The sequence below is a fragment of the Hyphopichia burtonii genome, assembly GCF_001661395.1.
Source record: "Hyphopichia burtonii NRRL Y-1933 unplaced genomic scaffold HYPBUscaffold_2, whole genome shotgun sequence".
Lineage (NCBI taxonomy): Eukaryota > Fungi > Ascomycota > Pichiomycetes > Serinales > Debaryomycetaceae > Hyphopichia > Hyphopichia burtonii.
Window position 1 is genome coordinate 1965926 of NW_017963729.1, and position 12044 is coordinate 1977969.

General features: G+C 34.0%; 5 protein-coding genes across 5 annotated transcripts; 1 reads left to right on the forward strand and 4 right to left on the reverse strand.

Moving 5' to 3' along the window:
- Positions 1-636: 636 nt before the first annotated feature.
- On the reverse strand, positions 637-2529 carry HYPBUDRAFT_106199 (uncharacterized protein; the record flags this gene model as incomplete). Its single annotated transcript, XM_020218468.1, has 1 exon — positions 637-2529. The coding sequence occupies one exon, from the start codon at positions 2527-2529 to the stop codon at positions 637-639; it is 1893 nt and encodes a 630-aa protein (XP_020078304.1).
- A 387-nt stretch (positions 2530-2916) lies between these two features.
- Positions 2917-4284, reverse strand: HYPBUDRAFT_147738 (uncharacterized protein; the record flags this gene model as incomplete). The annotated part of the gene is made up of 1 exon (XM_020220075.1): positions 2917-4284. The coding sequence occupies one exon, from the start codon at positions 4282-4284 to the stop codon at positions 2917-2919; it is 1368 nt and encodes a 455-aa protein (XP_020078305.1).
- Positions 4285-5665: 1381 nt separating this feature from the next.
- HYPBUDRAFT_5278 (uncharacterized protein) lies at positions 5666-7945 on the forward strand (the record flags this gene model as incomplete). Its single annotated transcript, XM_020223495.1, has 1 exon — positions 5666-7945. One exon carries the CDS (start codon positions 5666-5668, stop codon positions 7943-7945), a length of 2280 nt encoding a protein of 759 aa, XP_020078306.1.
- A 103-nt stretch (positions 7946-8048) lies between these two features.
- On the reverse strand, positions 8049-9132 carry HYPBUDRAFT_152363 (uncharacterized protein). Its single transcript, XM_020220976.1, has one exon. It carries the CDS (start codon positions 8963-8965, stop codon positions 8120-8122), a length of 846 nt encoding a protein of 281 aa, XP_020078307.1. The 5' UTR covers positions 8966-9132; the 3' UTR covers positions 8049-8119.
- Positions 9133-9404: 272 nt separating this feature from the next.
- Positions 9405-10809, reverse strand: HYPBUDRAFT_161005 (purine-nucleoside phosphorylase; the record flags this gene model as incomplete). The annotated part of the gene is made up of 1 exon (XM_020222512.1): positions 9405-10809. The coding sequence occupies one exon, from the start codon at positions 10807-10809 to the stop codon at positions 9595-9597; it is 1215 nt and encodes a 404-aa protein (XP_020078308.1). The 3' UTR covers positions 9405-9594.
- Positions 10810-12044: the final 1235 nt, after the last annotated feature.

The window sequence follows — 12044 nt, forward strand, 5'->3', positions numbered from 1 at the left end:
ATGACAAAACTATGATAAGTGTATTAAGAAACAAAACAGATGTGATTTACTTTGTCAAACCAATATATACGATAACTGATGGGTTTGAGTAAAAATGAATGAATAAGCAAACTTGTGGAAGAAGAGAAGAACAAAAAAAAAAAAAAAAAGCTTCAACAACAAAGGCCTTCCAAACAAGTTCAAAATCGGAAATAGAAAACAATTAAAGAAAAACCCTTTTGCTAATGGGGTACTTTAAGTGTAAACTTGAATAATCAATGAAAAACGAAAAGATTTGGTATAAATAAAAGTTGAAATTTAAAGCTATCAAAATATCAATTGAGGAAAAAAACAAAATACCTGATACGGAATTTGTTTGGATTCACTCTCTACAATAACTTACAGAGCTTTCACCTTCTAAAGTTCACCTTATACCTTCTCGGCCACAGCTGAACGAACTTACATCATATCATTGAAGTCGAACTTCAATGGAATAGGCTTATTCATTCAATATCCTAACGTATGAATCTTTTGGATCAAGAAAGTCTTTTTGATGAGAATTTGTTTACAATTTGACTAAATTTGGACTTTTCCCAAATATCTGATGTACGGGTGAATTATATACCTATACCTATATACATTGTTTATCAGGAAATATCAACTGAAGTCATTATAGGAGGATTCGTGATTCAAATTGGTCAAGGATCCTAGCTTGACCAAGTTCTGCAGCAGGGAGTTTCCAGAATGTTGGTCAATTGGGGCGAAATCAACCTCATTTCTGGAATATGCAATTGTAGAAGACTCTAATATTGGTCGGTTTGAAAATTCATTTAAAGAAGTCTGGTTATAGTGTTGTGCTCTGCCATTCATGGCTTCATAGGACGATGTAGCTGTTGCAAAAATGTTCGCCATTTCAGTGAATGGAGAGTTTTGTGATTCATTTTCATTAACTTCAGTAATATAACCTGATGGCTCAGGCATCTTTGGTATTGGTCTATTATTAACTATTGTTTCAATTTTTTGATAAAGCTTAATTGGTAAAGTTATTTCAGTTTTGAATTTACCGATTAATCCAAAAATTGAATTTAAGGCATTATAACTTGAAAATTCATTATAATTTGAATGTAAGGAAAAATTGTTAATTGAGTCAGCCAAACCATTGGCAATTTCCAAAAGTTTAATACATACTCCTGGACCATTCGATTCAAATGCATATATTGGTAAGTCATTTGTGTTTGATAAAAAGTCATAAGCAATACTAACTGGATAATTAAAACTCAAACAATTATTAGAATCATTAGTAATTTTTCTTAATATTCCCTTTTGATACGATATATGCCAAGTTAATGATCTCATCCAGTGTTTTGATAGTAAAATATTAGCTTTTTGAATATCCGAAGTTGGATTAATAATCTTAATATTCATTAATTTTTTTTGTACATTGATAATCCAATTCATTGAATATAATGATGAATCTTTATCATCATTATTTAAAAAATCGTTTAATATTTTAAAACATGACAATTCACTGTCTGATAAATTAGATATATTATCAAAAAATGATCGATCAGGTATTGCAAAAATTTTAATTAATTCAGTGAATCCAGTTAGTAAACCAGGATATTCCTCGTCTTCTAAAGATGGTAAAGGTATTGAAGCATCTAAAATCACCGGGATTTTATCTTCAATGCACATAAATCTTTCAGTTACTAATAATAAATAGTAAATTTTCTTCAATCTATGAGCTTCAGCTGATGGTTTTGACAATAAAGTTGCTTTATCATGTAATTTCAAAATTTGGGCCATTGAGATTGCTTCTCTGAGGTAAAGAATGGAAGCATTAGTACCGCCTTTATTATTAATATAATAAACATAAAGGAAAAATGATGTCAATAAAGATTCATAACTGGGATTTAATTTATAATCCACTATTGATCTGGCCTTGAGTGACTCAGAAACGTAAAGTGAAGCATCATTATCATTTGGAATATTAATTATTTGAGAACTAGAACTTAGAAAAGTAATTTGTTTAGATATAGCTGCACAAATAGCACAACAAAGTGAATATGAAGTAGCACTTTTTTCATTTAATTCATTATTTGTACAGTCTTGAACAATTTTTGATACCAAATGAGCAACACTTATAACTGGCCATACTCCATAATACCATGTTTGATAAACATGGAGATAAGGAAGTAGTTTATCTATCGACAAGATTTCACCGTGTAAAGGAGGTGATAGCTCCACTTTTGGTGATCGCTTGCAAGGCTTTTCCTTCTGAACTTCATCGGCTTTTGTCGATCTAGCTTTCAATTTAGGTCCACTTTTCTTCTTTAATCTTATATTAGTACAATTAACGCCATTTTTCAAACATCTGGAACAACTTTCAGATACTGTAGGATCTCTCTTGGCCATTTGTATCTTCTCGAGTCGATCACATCGTACTTTTCGAAGTGCACAAAGATCACACGGGTTAGAGTACTTGGTTCGAATGGACCTCCTCTGAGTATGGTCGGAGTGCAACTGAACGTGATCTGCAAAAGTATTCATCTTACTAGAAAACAGTGATTTCTTAACTAGTCAAGGGTTAACGCGGTACACCACTAGATGTAAGAAGTACTTATATGCCTTGGGAAAGTGACTGCTGATGGATTTATGACTCCTCTTTTTCTTTCTAATCAACAACCCCCATGGGGTATGTATTAAAGACTCCGAACGAATCATAACACCCGTACACCAGGATATTATTGGCAAAAAAAAAGAAGACTCCCAACACAATACTCCACTACATTGTTATAATAAGAAGAATAACCTTAATAGAGCGAATCACCTGTTTGTATAATAGAATTGTTACAGGAGTTATTTTTAATAATACAATTTTCGGCATTTCCAGGTTTTATGAGCTGCAAATTAGTAGAATAAAAATGAGTTATTTTATTAGTGCTGATTGTGTCTATTAAATGTAAGGAATGTAGCTAGAATTCCGATATCGTATAACGCTTTTAAGGAACCGGCGAGTATGAAAGTTAACCATTGTAAACCGGTGTTAGTTAAATAACCTACCATCGTTGGACCAGCTACTTGAGCAAGAGTTTTAACGACGTTAGTCCAAGCGAACACTGCCGTTCTATCTTTTGAAGGGACTAAGGTAGCTAAAAATACATGTTTTGGAGCAACATCCATGGACTGAGTAGAAGCTCTGATAATCAAAATGATCAAAGTTATCTTGAGAGAATTTGGGATTGGAACTAAAGCAAGTAAGATTGAAGCCGGTAAGTGAGTTACAACCATAGTAACCACTGCACCTAGTCTTTTGGTTAAACTAGTACCAAGTAATGACATTATACTACTCACGATACCAGTAACGAAGAAGATACTACCAAGATACGAAGGAGACACTTTGAATTTTTGCTTAACGTAGTAAGTTTGCCAGGACATCGATACTAAGGAAGAAGCAAACGAATCGATTGCAAATAAGATTGATAATTTGAACACTATTGAATAAACTGAATGATTTAATTCGGGCAAGAATCTAGATTTCTTCTTTGGCTGATCAATTAAAGGAGAGTTTTCATTTTGATTCAATGGTGTTGTTTCATTGGAGGTATCATTTGATGATTCATCGGTTGTTGTTTTATCTTCATTACTTAATTCAATTCGATCAGTTAAGAATAAACAGATAATGAAACTAAGTAATGAAATGAATGCATAACCTAAAAACACAGCTTTGTAACTTGCAAGAATAGAATAATTCAATTTATTTGAGGTGAATTGAATTAAGAACCCGCCAAATATTGAACCCAAAGCAGCACAGAAAGTACCAGAGAAAGTATACCAAGCGTAAATATCGGATCTTTCATTATGAGAACATAAGGTTGCAATAGAACTTTGTTCGATTGATCTAAAAGGACCAACTTCACCACCTCCAGGGGTCAAAATCCCAAGAATTGATATTAATGCTAAAAGGTAATAATTATTAAAAACTGAAAAACTAATTCCGGTAATTAACATAATTATACTACTCAAACTTAATGTAAACTTTCTACCTAGTTTATCAGCAGCTAAACTAAATAAAAAACTCGATACCAAGTCACCTATAAAAGTTAAAGTCATAAATATCCCAATATACTCTTCATGAATACCCAACTCCTTTAAAAAAAGGACAAGAATTAAAGATGTTGCACCAAACCCCAATAATCTAATCATCCTCAAGATGATGATTAGGAAAACATCTCTAGAAGAGTTTACTAAGGTGGTTAACCCAATCTCCTCACATACAAAACGTACACTTGATACAATAGACATTTTTGCAAATAAACAAGAAGATTGTTGTTAAGAAAAGTTCATTAATCGTTAGGTTTTTCTTTTTCAAGGACTTTTTTTTTTTTTTTCTTTTTTCTGTCTTTTTCTGGCCCTTCGGACTCAACTTTTACTCTTCTTTTGTTGCAAATCCAGACTTGTTACTACTTGACCAATAACAGTTTCCCCAGGCTTGATTGCAATTGATTAAAAATTCAAGGGATGTTCTGAATTACTTATATAATTTCTAGCTCTTAATTGGCTAGAAGTAGTGCTTCAGATACGAGAAGCAGTACGTCAATACCATTTACATGCACACTCATGCCAAAAATAAACCCATCGGTTCCAAGTGGAAGACCGATGGTAATGCAACATTACCTAACGTGAGTCCTTTTTTTTTTGAATTTGCCTGCATCTTTTCGGGTATCGCAAAGAGATTCCGTTCTTCTACCTTGGCTTTACAACGTTTGCCCTTAATAGTACGGTTGTATTGCAATCTTATTAGAGCCAAGTAACCAGGCCCGTCATCCAAGGCTAAGACCGTGCTCCGCTAAACCGTGATATCCGTAACAAATGCAAGAATATAAAGGATTTATAATTAAAGAGCATTTGTGTTTGGCTATTTCGATTCCTTTGGTCTTCACACACATTTCTGCTTTGTTAAAGAGACTCTTATGTAAAGTTCGTAAGCAACTAGGTTAAAAATAGACAACAGAAAGAGCAAAAATAAAGAAAGAGGCATCTGCCTGGAAGAGCGGAACACCTCTCACACTACGTTTATCGACTTTTCTTTACTCGTAGACCAAGCAAACCCATTGAATCGCTATCCAACCATTCCCATAACCCCGTAAAATAGATAAGGGACTTGGACATTAAGGGTACTAAACTTAGCTCGATGGACTCGAAGGACAAGAATTTTCTAGGAATATCTAACAATTGGGAATTTTACTTTGAGCGCGGTTTAGTTTGACAGCTGCATTGTGGGCTAAAATTTGACGTTTTTGTTGCAGCATATTTCAAATGTATGCAAAAAGAACTGGCACAGAAAAAGCTGTAATAATCAATATGGTATGCAAAAACTTTAAAAGGCTTTTCTCTGTACGGCTACTACTCTGGTATTTCGGTACGGTTTTGCTACCCATGACCGACGTTAGTAGAGCTAATTAATTAAGTTAATTTGGAGTTAATTCAACTGATTGGCTACTCGGAGCTATGAATTATTTCGAAATTCGATAAAGGACCAATTATATTGTTCCTGGATTAGGAAAGCTAATATTGTTTCCAAACTTCCGGCATTAGACTTTTGATTAAATAGATATATATATATCTGATTATCTAGATTATTTCAGTTCCTTTAATAGAAAGGTAAATAAAATATAGTCAAGAGATGTCACTGTCAAATTCTCTTGATAATAAGAACCCCGAGTTGGTTCATGTTGGAAGAGGTAATGAAGAGACTACTGATTTCTATAAAGATGAAAAACAAGATTTCTATGAATCAGGGGATTATAGTGATTCTAATGGATCCACTCCTGCCCTTGCTGATTTTACTAGAGATGACGTTGATGCCATTGTCCCCACTGAAGACTTTGATGCTCCTGCTTCCACTTTGAGAATGTGGGTTCTTGTTATTGTTTTAAGTACCGTTATTGGTGGGGTTGATGCTTTCTTTAATATGAGATTTCCAACCATCCATATTGCTGCTCTTGTTGCTCAAGTTGTTGCCTTCCCCTTAGGGGAATTATGGTATTGGATTGTCCCTTCTTGGAATGTTCCTTTACCCTTTGGTTGTGGTTTCAATTTAAACCCAGGTCCTTTTAATCAAAAAGAACATGCTTTGGTCTTCGTGGTGGTTAACGTTGTGGTTAGTGCTGGTTTAGTTAATAATGCTGTTGTTGAACAATTTAAATTTTTCGATAGAGATATTGGTATTGGTAAAATGATTATGGCTCATGTATCTTGTTTCATTCTTTCTTATGCTCTCTCCGGTTTAACTTATGATATTTTAGTTACTCCTCCTGATTGTGTTTGGCCAGGTATCTTGGGTAATTGTGCTTTATTACAAACTTTCCATTCTAGAGAAAATAAACCTGCTGGTGGTTGGACAATTTCTAGATTTAAATTTTTAGCCATTGTGTTCACAGTTGCCTTCGTTTGGTACTGGTTCCCAGATTTTATTGCTCCATTCTTAAGTACTATTGGTGCCTGGATTAGTTGGTGTAAACCTTCAAGTGCTGCCCTTTCTCAAGTTTTCGGGGTTCAAACTGGTTTAGGTTTGTTTCCTTTAACTTTTGATTGGTCCCAAGTTACTTCTCTTAGTAATCCATTAACTACCCCATTCTGGGCTGTTTGTTGTGTTTTTGGTTCTTTTGTTTTTTGGATTTGGATTGTAATGCCTGGTCTTTACTATCAAAATCATTGGCAAACTGCTCATCTCCCAATTATGACTTCTTCCGTTTTTGATGTTAAAGGTAAACCTTATAATGCAAGTAAAGTTGTTAATCAAGATTGGGATTTAGTAACTTCTAAATTTAATGATTATTCTCCAGTTATGTTACCAATTGCATTTTTAATGAATGTTGCTTTAGGTTTGGCTTCATTCACTGCCATGATGGTCACTTTCTTCTTAAGAATTAAACCTGATGTTATTGATCCTTTAAGACTGAAAAAAACTGATGTTCATAATGTTGCTCTTAGTAAGTATAAAAATTTCCACTGGAGTTATTACGTTGCCTGGTTTATTATTGGGCTTGCTATTGGGTTTGGTTTTAGTGGTGCTTATAGTACTAATATCGATGCTGGTGCATTTATTGTATCTATTATAATTGCAGTTGCTTTATATATGCCATTGATTTTCATTGAATCTAGAAGTAGTATTGAAGTTAGTCTTCAACCATTTTTTGAAATTATTGGTGCTTTTTGGTTTAAAAATCCATTAAAATTATTTTGGTTTTATACTTTTGGATTTAGTGTTCTTCAACATGGTATGCATACTTCAATGTCTGCTAAATTAGCTCATTATAATAAAGTACCTCCAAAAGTTACCATGACATGTTTACTTTTTGCTGCTATTTGGGGTGGTGTTCTTAATCCAGCAGTTACTGGTTATATTTTATACCATTTTGAAGGTGTTTGTAGTGCTGATGCAACCAATCATTTGGTTTGTCGTAAACAAAAGACTCAATTCAATTCTCAATTAGTATGGGGGCTTTTCGGAGATCATATTTTCACTCCAGGTGGTAGATACTCTTGGGTTTTATGGTTCTTTTTAGTTGGTGCTGTTGTTTCATTAGCCATTGGATTAATTCAAATGTGGAAACCAAATAGTTTCTGGAAAAGAGTTAATCCAACTTTATTATTTGCAGGTGCTGCTAATATTCCTTCAGTCACTGGTTATAATGTTTCTACATGGGCTGTATGTGCAGCTATAATGAATTTTTGGGTTCATCGTACACGTCATGCCTGGTGGAAGAAATATAATCTTGTTTTAGCTGTTGGATTAGATACTGGATTAGCCATTGCGGTTATTTTGATTTACTTTTCAATTTTCTATACTGGTGCTAGTGATAATTTTACTTGGTGGGGTACTACTGTATCAAAGAGTGGTTGTGATGCTAATGGATGTCCACATTTGACTGGATCAATGACTACACCACTGGGTTGGTGATTTGGATAAAGCTTTATATATATGAAATTATAATTTAATAGTAATAAAAATACATTTAAGAATACAAGAGCGTAATATTAATTATTTATTAAAACCTAAATACCCAGAAATGAAGTGATCGTATAAATTACAAAAGATGAAGCAAAAAAATTATATATAAAAAAAAAACCTCTTTTAATTGCCATGAAGACTGCCCAAGAAAAGATCGTTATCATTATTTTCGTCATTAAACATAAAACCCTGACTAAATAAATCATTCAGGTCAAATACAAAAGGATACGCTTCTCTTGAATTGAAACCGGAGGTTTCGTTTAAGAAATCGTCAATTCCACATTCAGGAGGTATTAATTGATCGGGATTAGATTGAGAAGAAGCAGACAGGGCAGGGCTTTCACTCATCAAATTTGAAGCAGGAGTCTCCAGTGCATATAAAGAATCAGGACTTTTATCTGAATCATTAATGGGGGAATCATTAGAATTTTGAGGTACATCATCTTTTGAATTATCATTTTTAGAAGCTTCCGCCAATTTCTTCAATTTTAAAAGATTTTTCTTAGTCTGGATAAGCGGTAAAGGCTTTGATTTCAAAGGATCCAAACCTTCTAAAGATTTTAAATAAAATTGCCTTGGAGTGATACCAGTATAGTTTTTGAAAGTTCTACAAAGATGCCATTTAGAAACTTTCAATTTTGCAGCAATTTTATCAATATTTGGTTTACGCTTCAGTTTAGCCATATCCATAATAATCACACAAGCCTGGGCCACTATGTCTCGAGTACGATTCCAACCAGTTGTTTTTTCGGGTTTGCATCTTTTACAAGATATAAATCCCTTTGATACTGCATCTTCAATAGTATCAAAGAATATAACATTCTTCTTCAATGGGGGTCTGGATGAGCATGTTGGCCGACAACAAATCATGGTACTTATCACCCCATATACAAAATGGCCTTCTGATGCTGGATCTCTGTCCAAAACTGCCTGGAATTTACTCTGGTCTGTAGTGAAGGCAGACATCATCATGTATTTATTAGTTTTTCTTTGACTTGAAACTTCCACTTAATTCCCGGTGAGAAGATTTTCTATTTGTTATATGAGATTCATCAATCGCAATGGTTAGTCTTGTAACTTGTAAATGTTTTAATAGCAGATCGCAGCCCTTTTAAATCAGTTGGTCTAAAAAAATTGCTTCCAAATTCTAGCTAAGAAAATTAAATAGTGTTTTTTTTCCCTTCTTTCTTTTTTTTTTTTTTGTTTTGCTAGCAGAATTTACATTTTGTTAGTAGGAATTGAGAAATCGTGGGGGTTCAATACACAAATAATGTTGAGCATACAAGGCATTTTAATTAAAGTTTAACTGTGGATTTAAAAGGGTGGGGGTACGGGTGTGAGTTTTGGCATAAGTATAAACATAAGTATAAGTATAAGCATACGTATAAAAAGTATAAGTATAAGCATACGAAAGTATAAGCATAAGAAAGCAGATATGTAGGTATATGGGTATGTGGGCTAATAATAAGGCTAAGGCTAAGACTAAGACCAAGGCTAAGGCTAAGACTGGGCCATGTATACAGATTGAGGTTTGACAGCTATTATTTGCTTCATGCAGGATTTTGATGATGTTGGGTTTGCGTCGGTACACCACAGGTTTAGGCAACTTCGAAAGAGTCTTTACCGTAATCGGCAACACCTCCTATGGATTGTAAAATATCACCAATGTAGTTATCTGGCTTGACACCGGCAGCATAGATGTCATCCCAGTGAGTTAAAACATCATGGACAAATGGTTTACCAGCAATCACCAAATTAGCAATTGAGGCAGAAATACCACCCTGGTTAGCATCATTGAAGAATCCAACGGTATCATTAGCATAAGAAGGAGGGGGTCTGGCGAAATCAGAAATGGTTCTCATAACAACAACTCTTGAAAAATCAACCAAACCATGTAAATCCATTCTTAAAAAGGCTTCTAAAGAAGCATTATCTTCTTGAGCAGTGGAGCAGTATCTAAATTTATCTGAACCAGTACTATTAGTCATCATTTCTCCATAAGCTTTGAAATAATCGGATAAAACATTACCAAAGTAATAGTTATCACTAGTATAAGAGTCACAAGCAACAACTTTTGGTAAGGATCTTGCAGCAGTTTCATTATATAAAGCTCTAAATTTAGCATTTGCTTCAGTACCATTATTTAATTCGGCAGTTTTAGCTAATTTAACCGCACGGTCCCGTAAGTTTTCATTCAATTCAAATACTTCAGTACCATAAACGTTGGCTGGATATGTCCATGGATTATCAACCCCGTATCCAAAGTAGCCCGAAGTCCAATTTGGATTAGTATGAATGTATTCTCTATAATCAACTTGATATTGTAAACCAACTTGAACAGCGTATTTGGCAAAAGTAACACTACCAATGGTAGTTAAACTACTTTCACCACCAGCAATACCAGCAATTAAAAAATAACTCTTTGAAAAATCAAATAATGGATTCAATAATAATGCAGTAATTGATGAAGCTGCATTAATTTCGCCTTCTCCAGTGGTAGCTTGCATGATTGTATAATTAGTAGTAAAATGAACTTGTGGATATAATGGTGACAATCCAGGAACACTGACATTATGAACAAAATCTAATTCTTTTAACCATGGATCTCTTTCCAATTCAAACATCGAAACAACAACTACTTTTGGTTGGAAAATTGCATATGGTTTACCAAATGCCGTTTTCAAATCATTGGAATTGTCACTAACGTCCTCTAAAGCAATCTTTGTATCATTTGTAGTACGTTTTTCTAATGGATGAGCTAAAATTGAACTCATTAAAAAAGCAGTAATTACTGCTACAATTGAAAATTTCATTCTTGCCTGAATCAGAAAAACAACCTTTGGCCTAACTTCATGATTTTGCTGTCTATTTATATGAATTCATTCCTTGCGATGACATTGTACAAAAAGCTTGGAAACAATGCAAAAAATGCTTATCGGTTGTGTCAAAATTTCCCGAGTCGATAATGTAACTAAAATTACCCAAAAAAGATGATTATTTGATGGAAATGGAATTTTCAGTTCTCGAGATTAATTACTTATCTCAAAAGATGTTCTCGCACGGCAGCAGAAAAACGGTTATTTGTCCGATGGGCAAAGAAGCCTCCGCGGATTATGAGATCTACTTATCAAACCATTCAATTACCTAATAGCCAATTTGTAGCCAATTTGAGCCTGGTTATAGAGTACTTCTTTTATTGTGGGAGTCAATCTATAGCTATATAATTTGCGAAAACTGTTAAATGGGGTTTTAAATTATTTCACAATAACGCAAAATTATGTCAAAAAAAGCATAAAATCATTTATACACTTGTTTCTTTTCAGTCTTTCTAAAAGTGATTATGAATTTTTTTGATGCATTACTCAAAATTGCAAACGGGAATTGACTTCTCTAACTTACTAAAGTCCCATTGCAATATCCCGCCTCGAGTGTTCAAGATGTCTCTTCTTCTCTTTTGTTTGTAATAGGTTAAAAGAAGACAGTATACGAGAGGAGATATTTTCATATATCATATTAGACAAATATCATGAATGAAGTTGATGATCATACCTATAATGACGAAAGTCACAAGTATAAGATAAATATGTATGAAAGCACTAGATAAATGTAAAGGAAGGCATTTACTTTATCTCGTTTTTGCTGCCTTGCTAACATGTATAGCAATAGCAGTTTATGTTACTACAGATACAGAACATTACGGAATAGACAAAGTTTTACTGGAAAACGGATTGATTCCTTATGAACCTGAACACCTTGAACTCATGAGTCCAATGGAGAATAGCTCTATTAAGATTTTTCTCTTGGAGCAGGATTATTCCTATCTTCTGAGGTCACCGCCGGAGCTGGCTATATTGCCAAAGTTACTTGTCACGGTGGAACAGTCTTCGATGGGATCTCAGGAACGGTACATGTATAGCTTGAACAGATGTAGTAGTTACTGGATCTACGCTGGGTCAGACGGTAATGCAGTAGAGGCTGTTACAAGCGTTCTGTCTTCTTGCGCTAACTGAAGTATTATTGGTAAGTATGAGTAGATTGTTATTAAGAG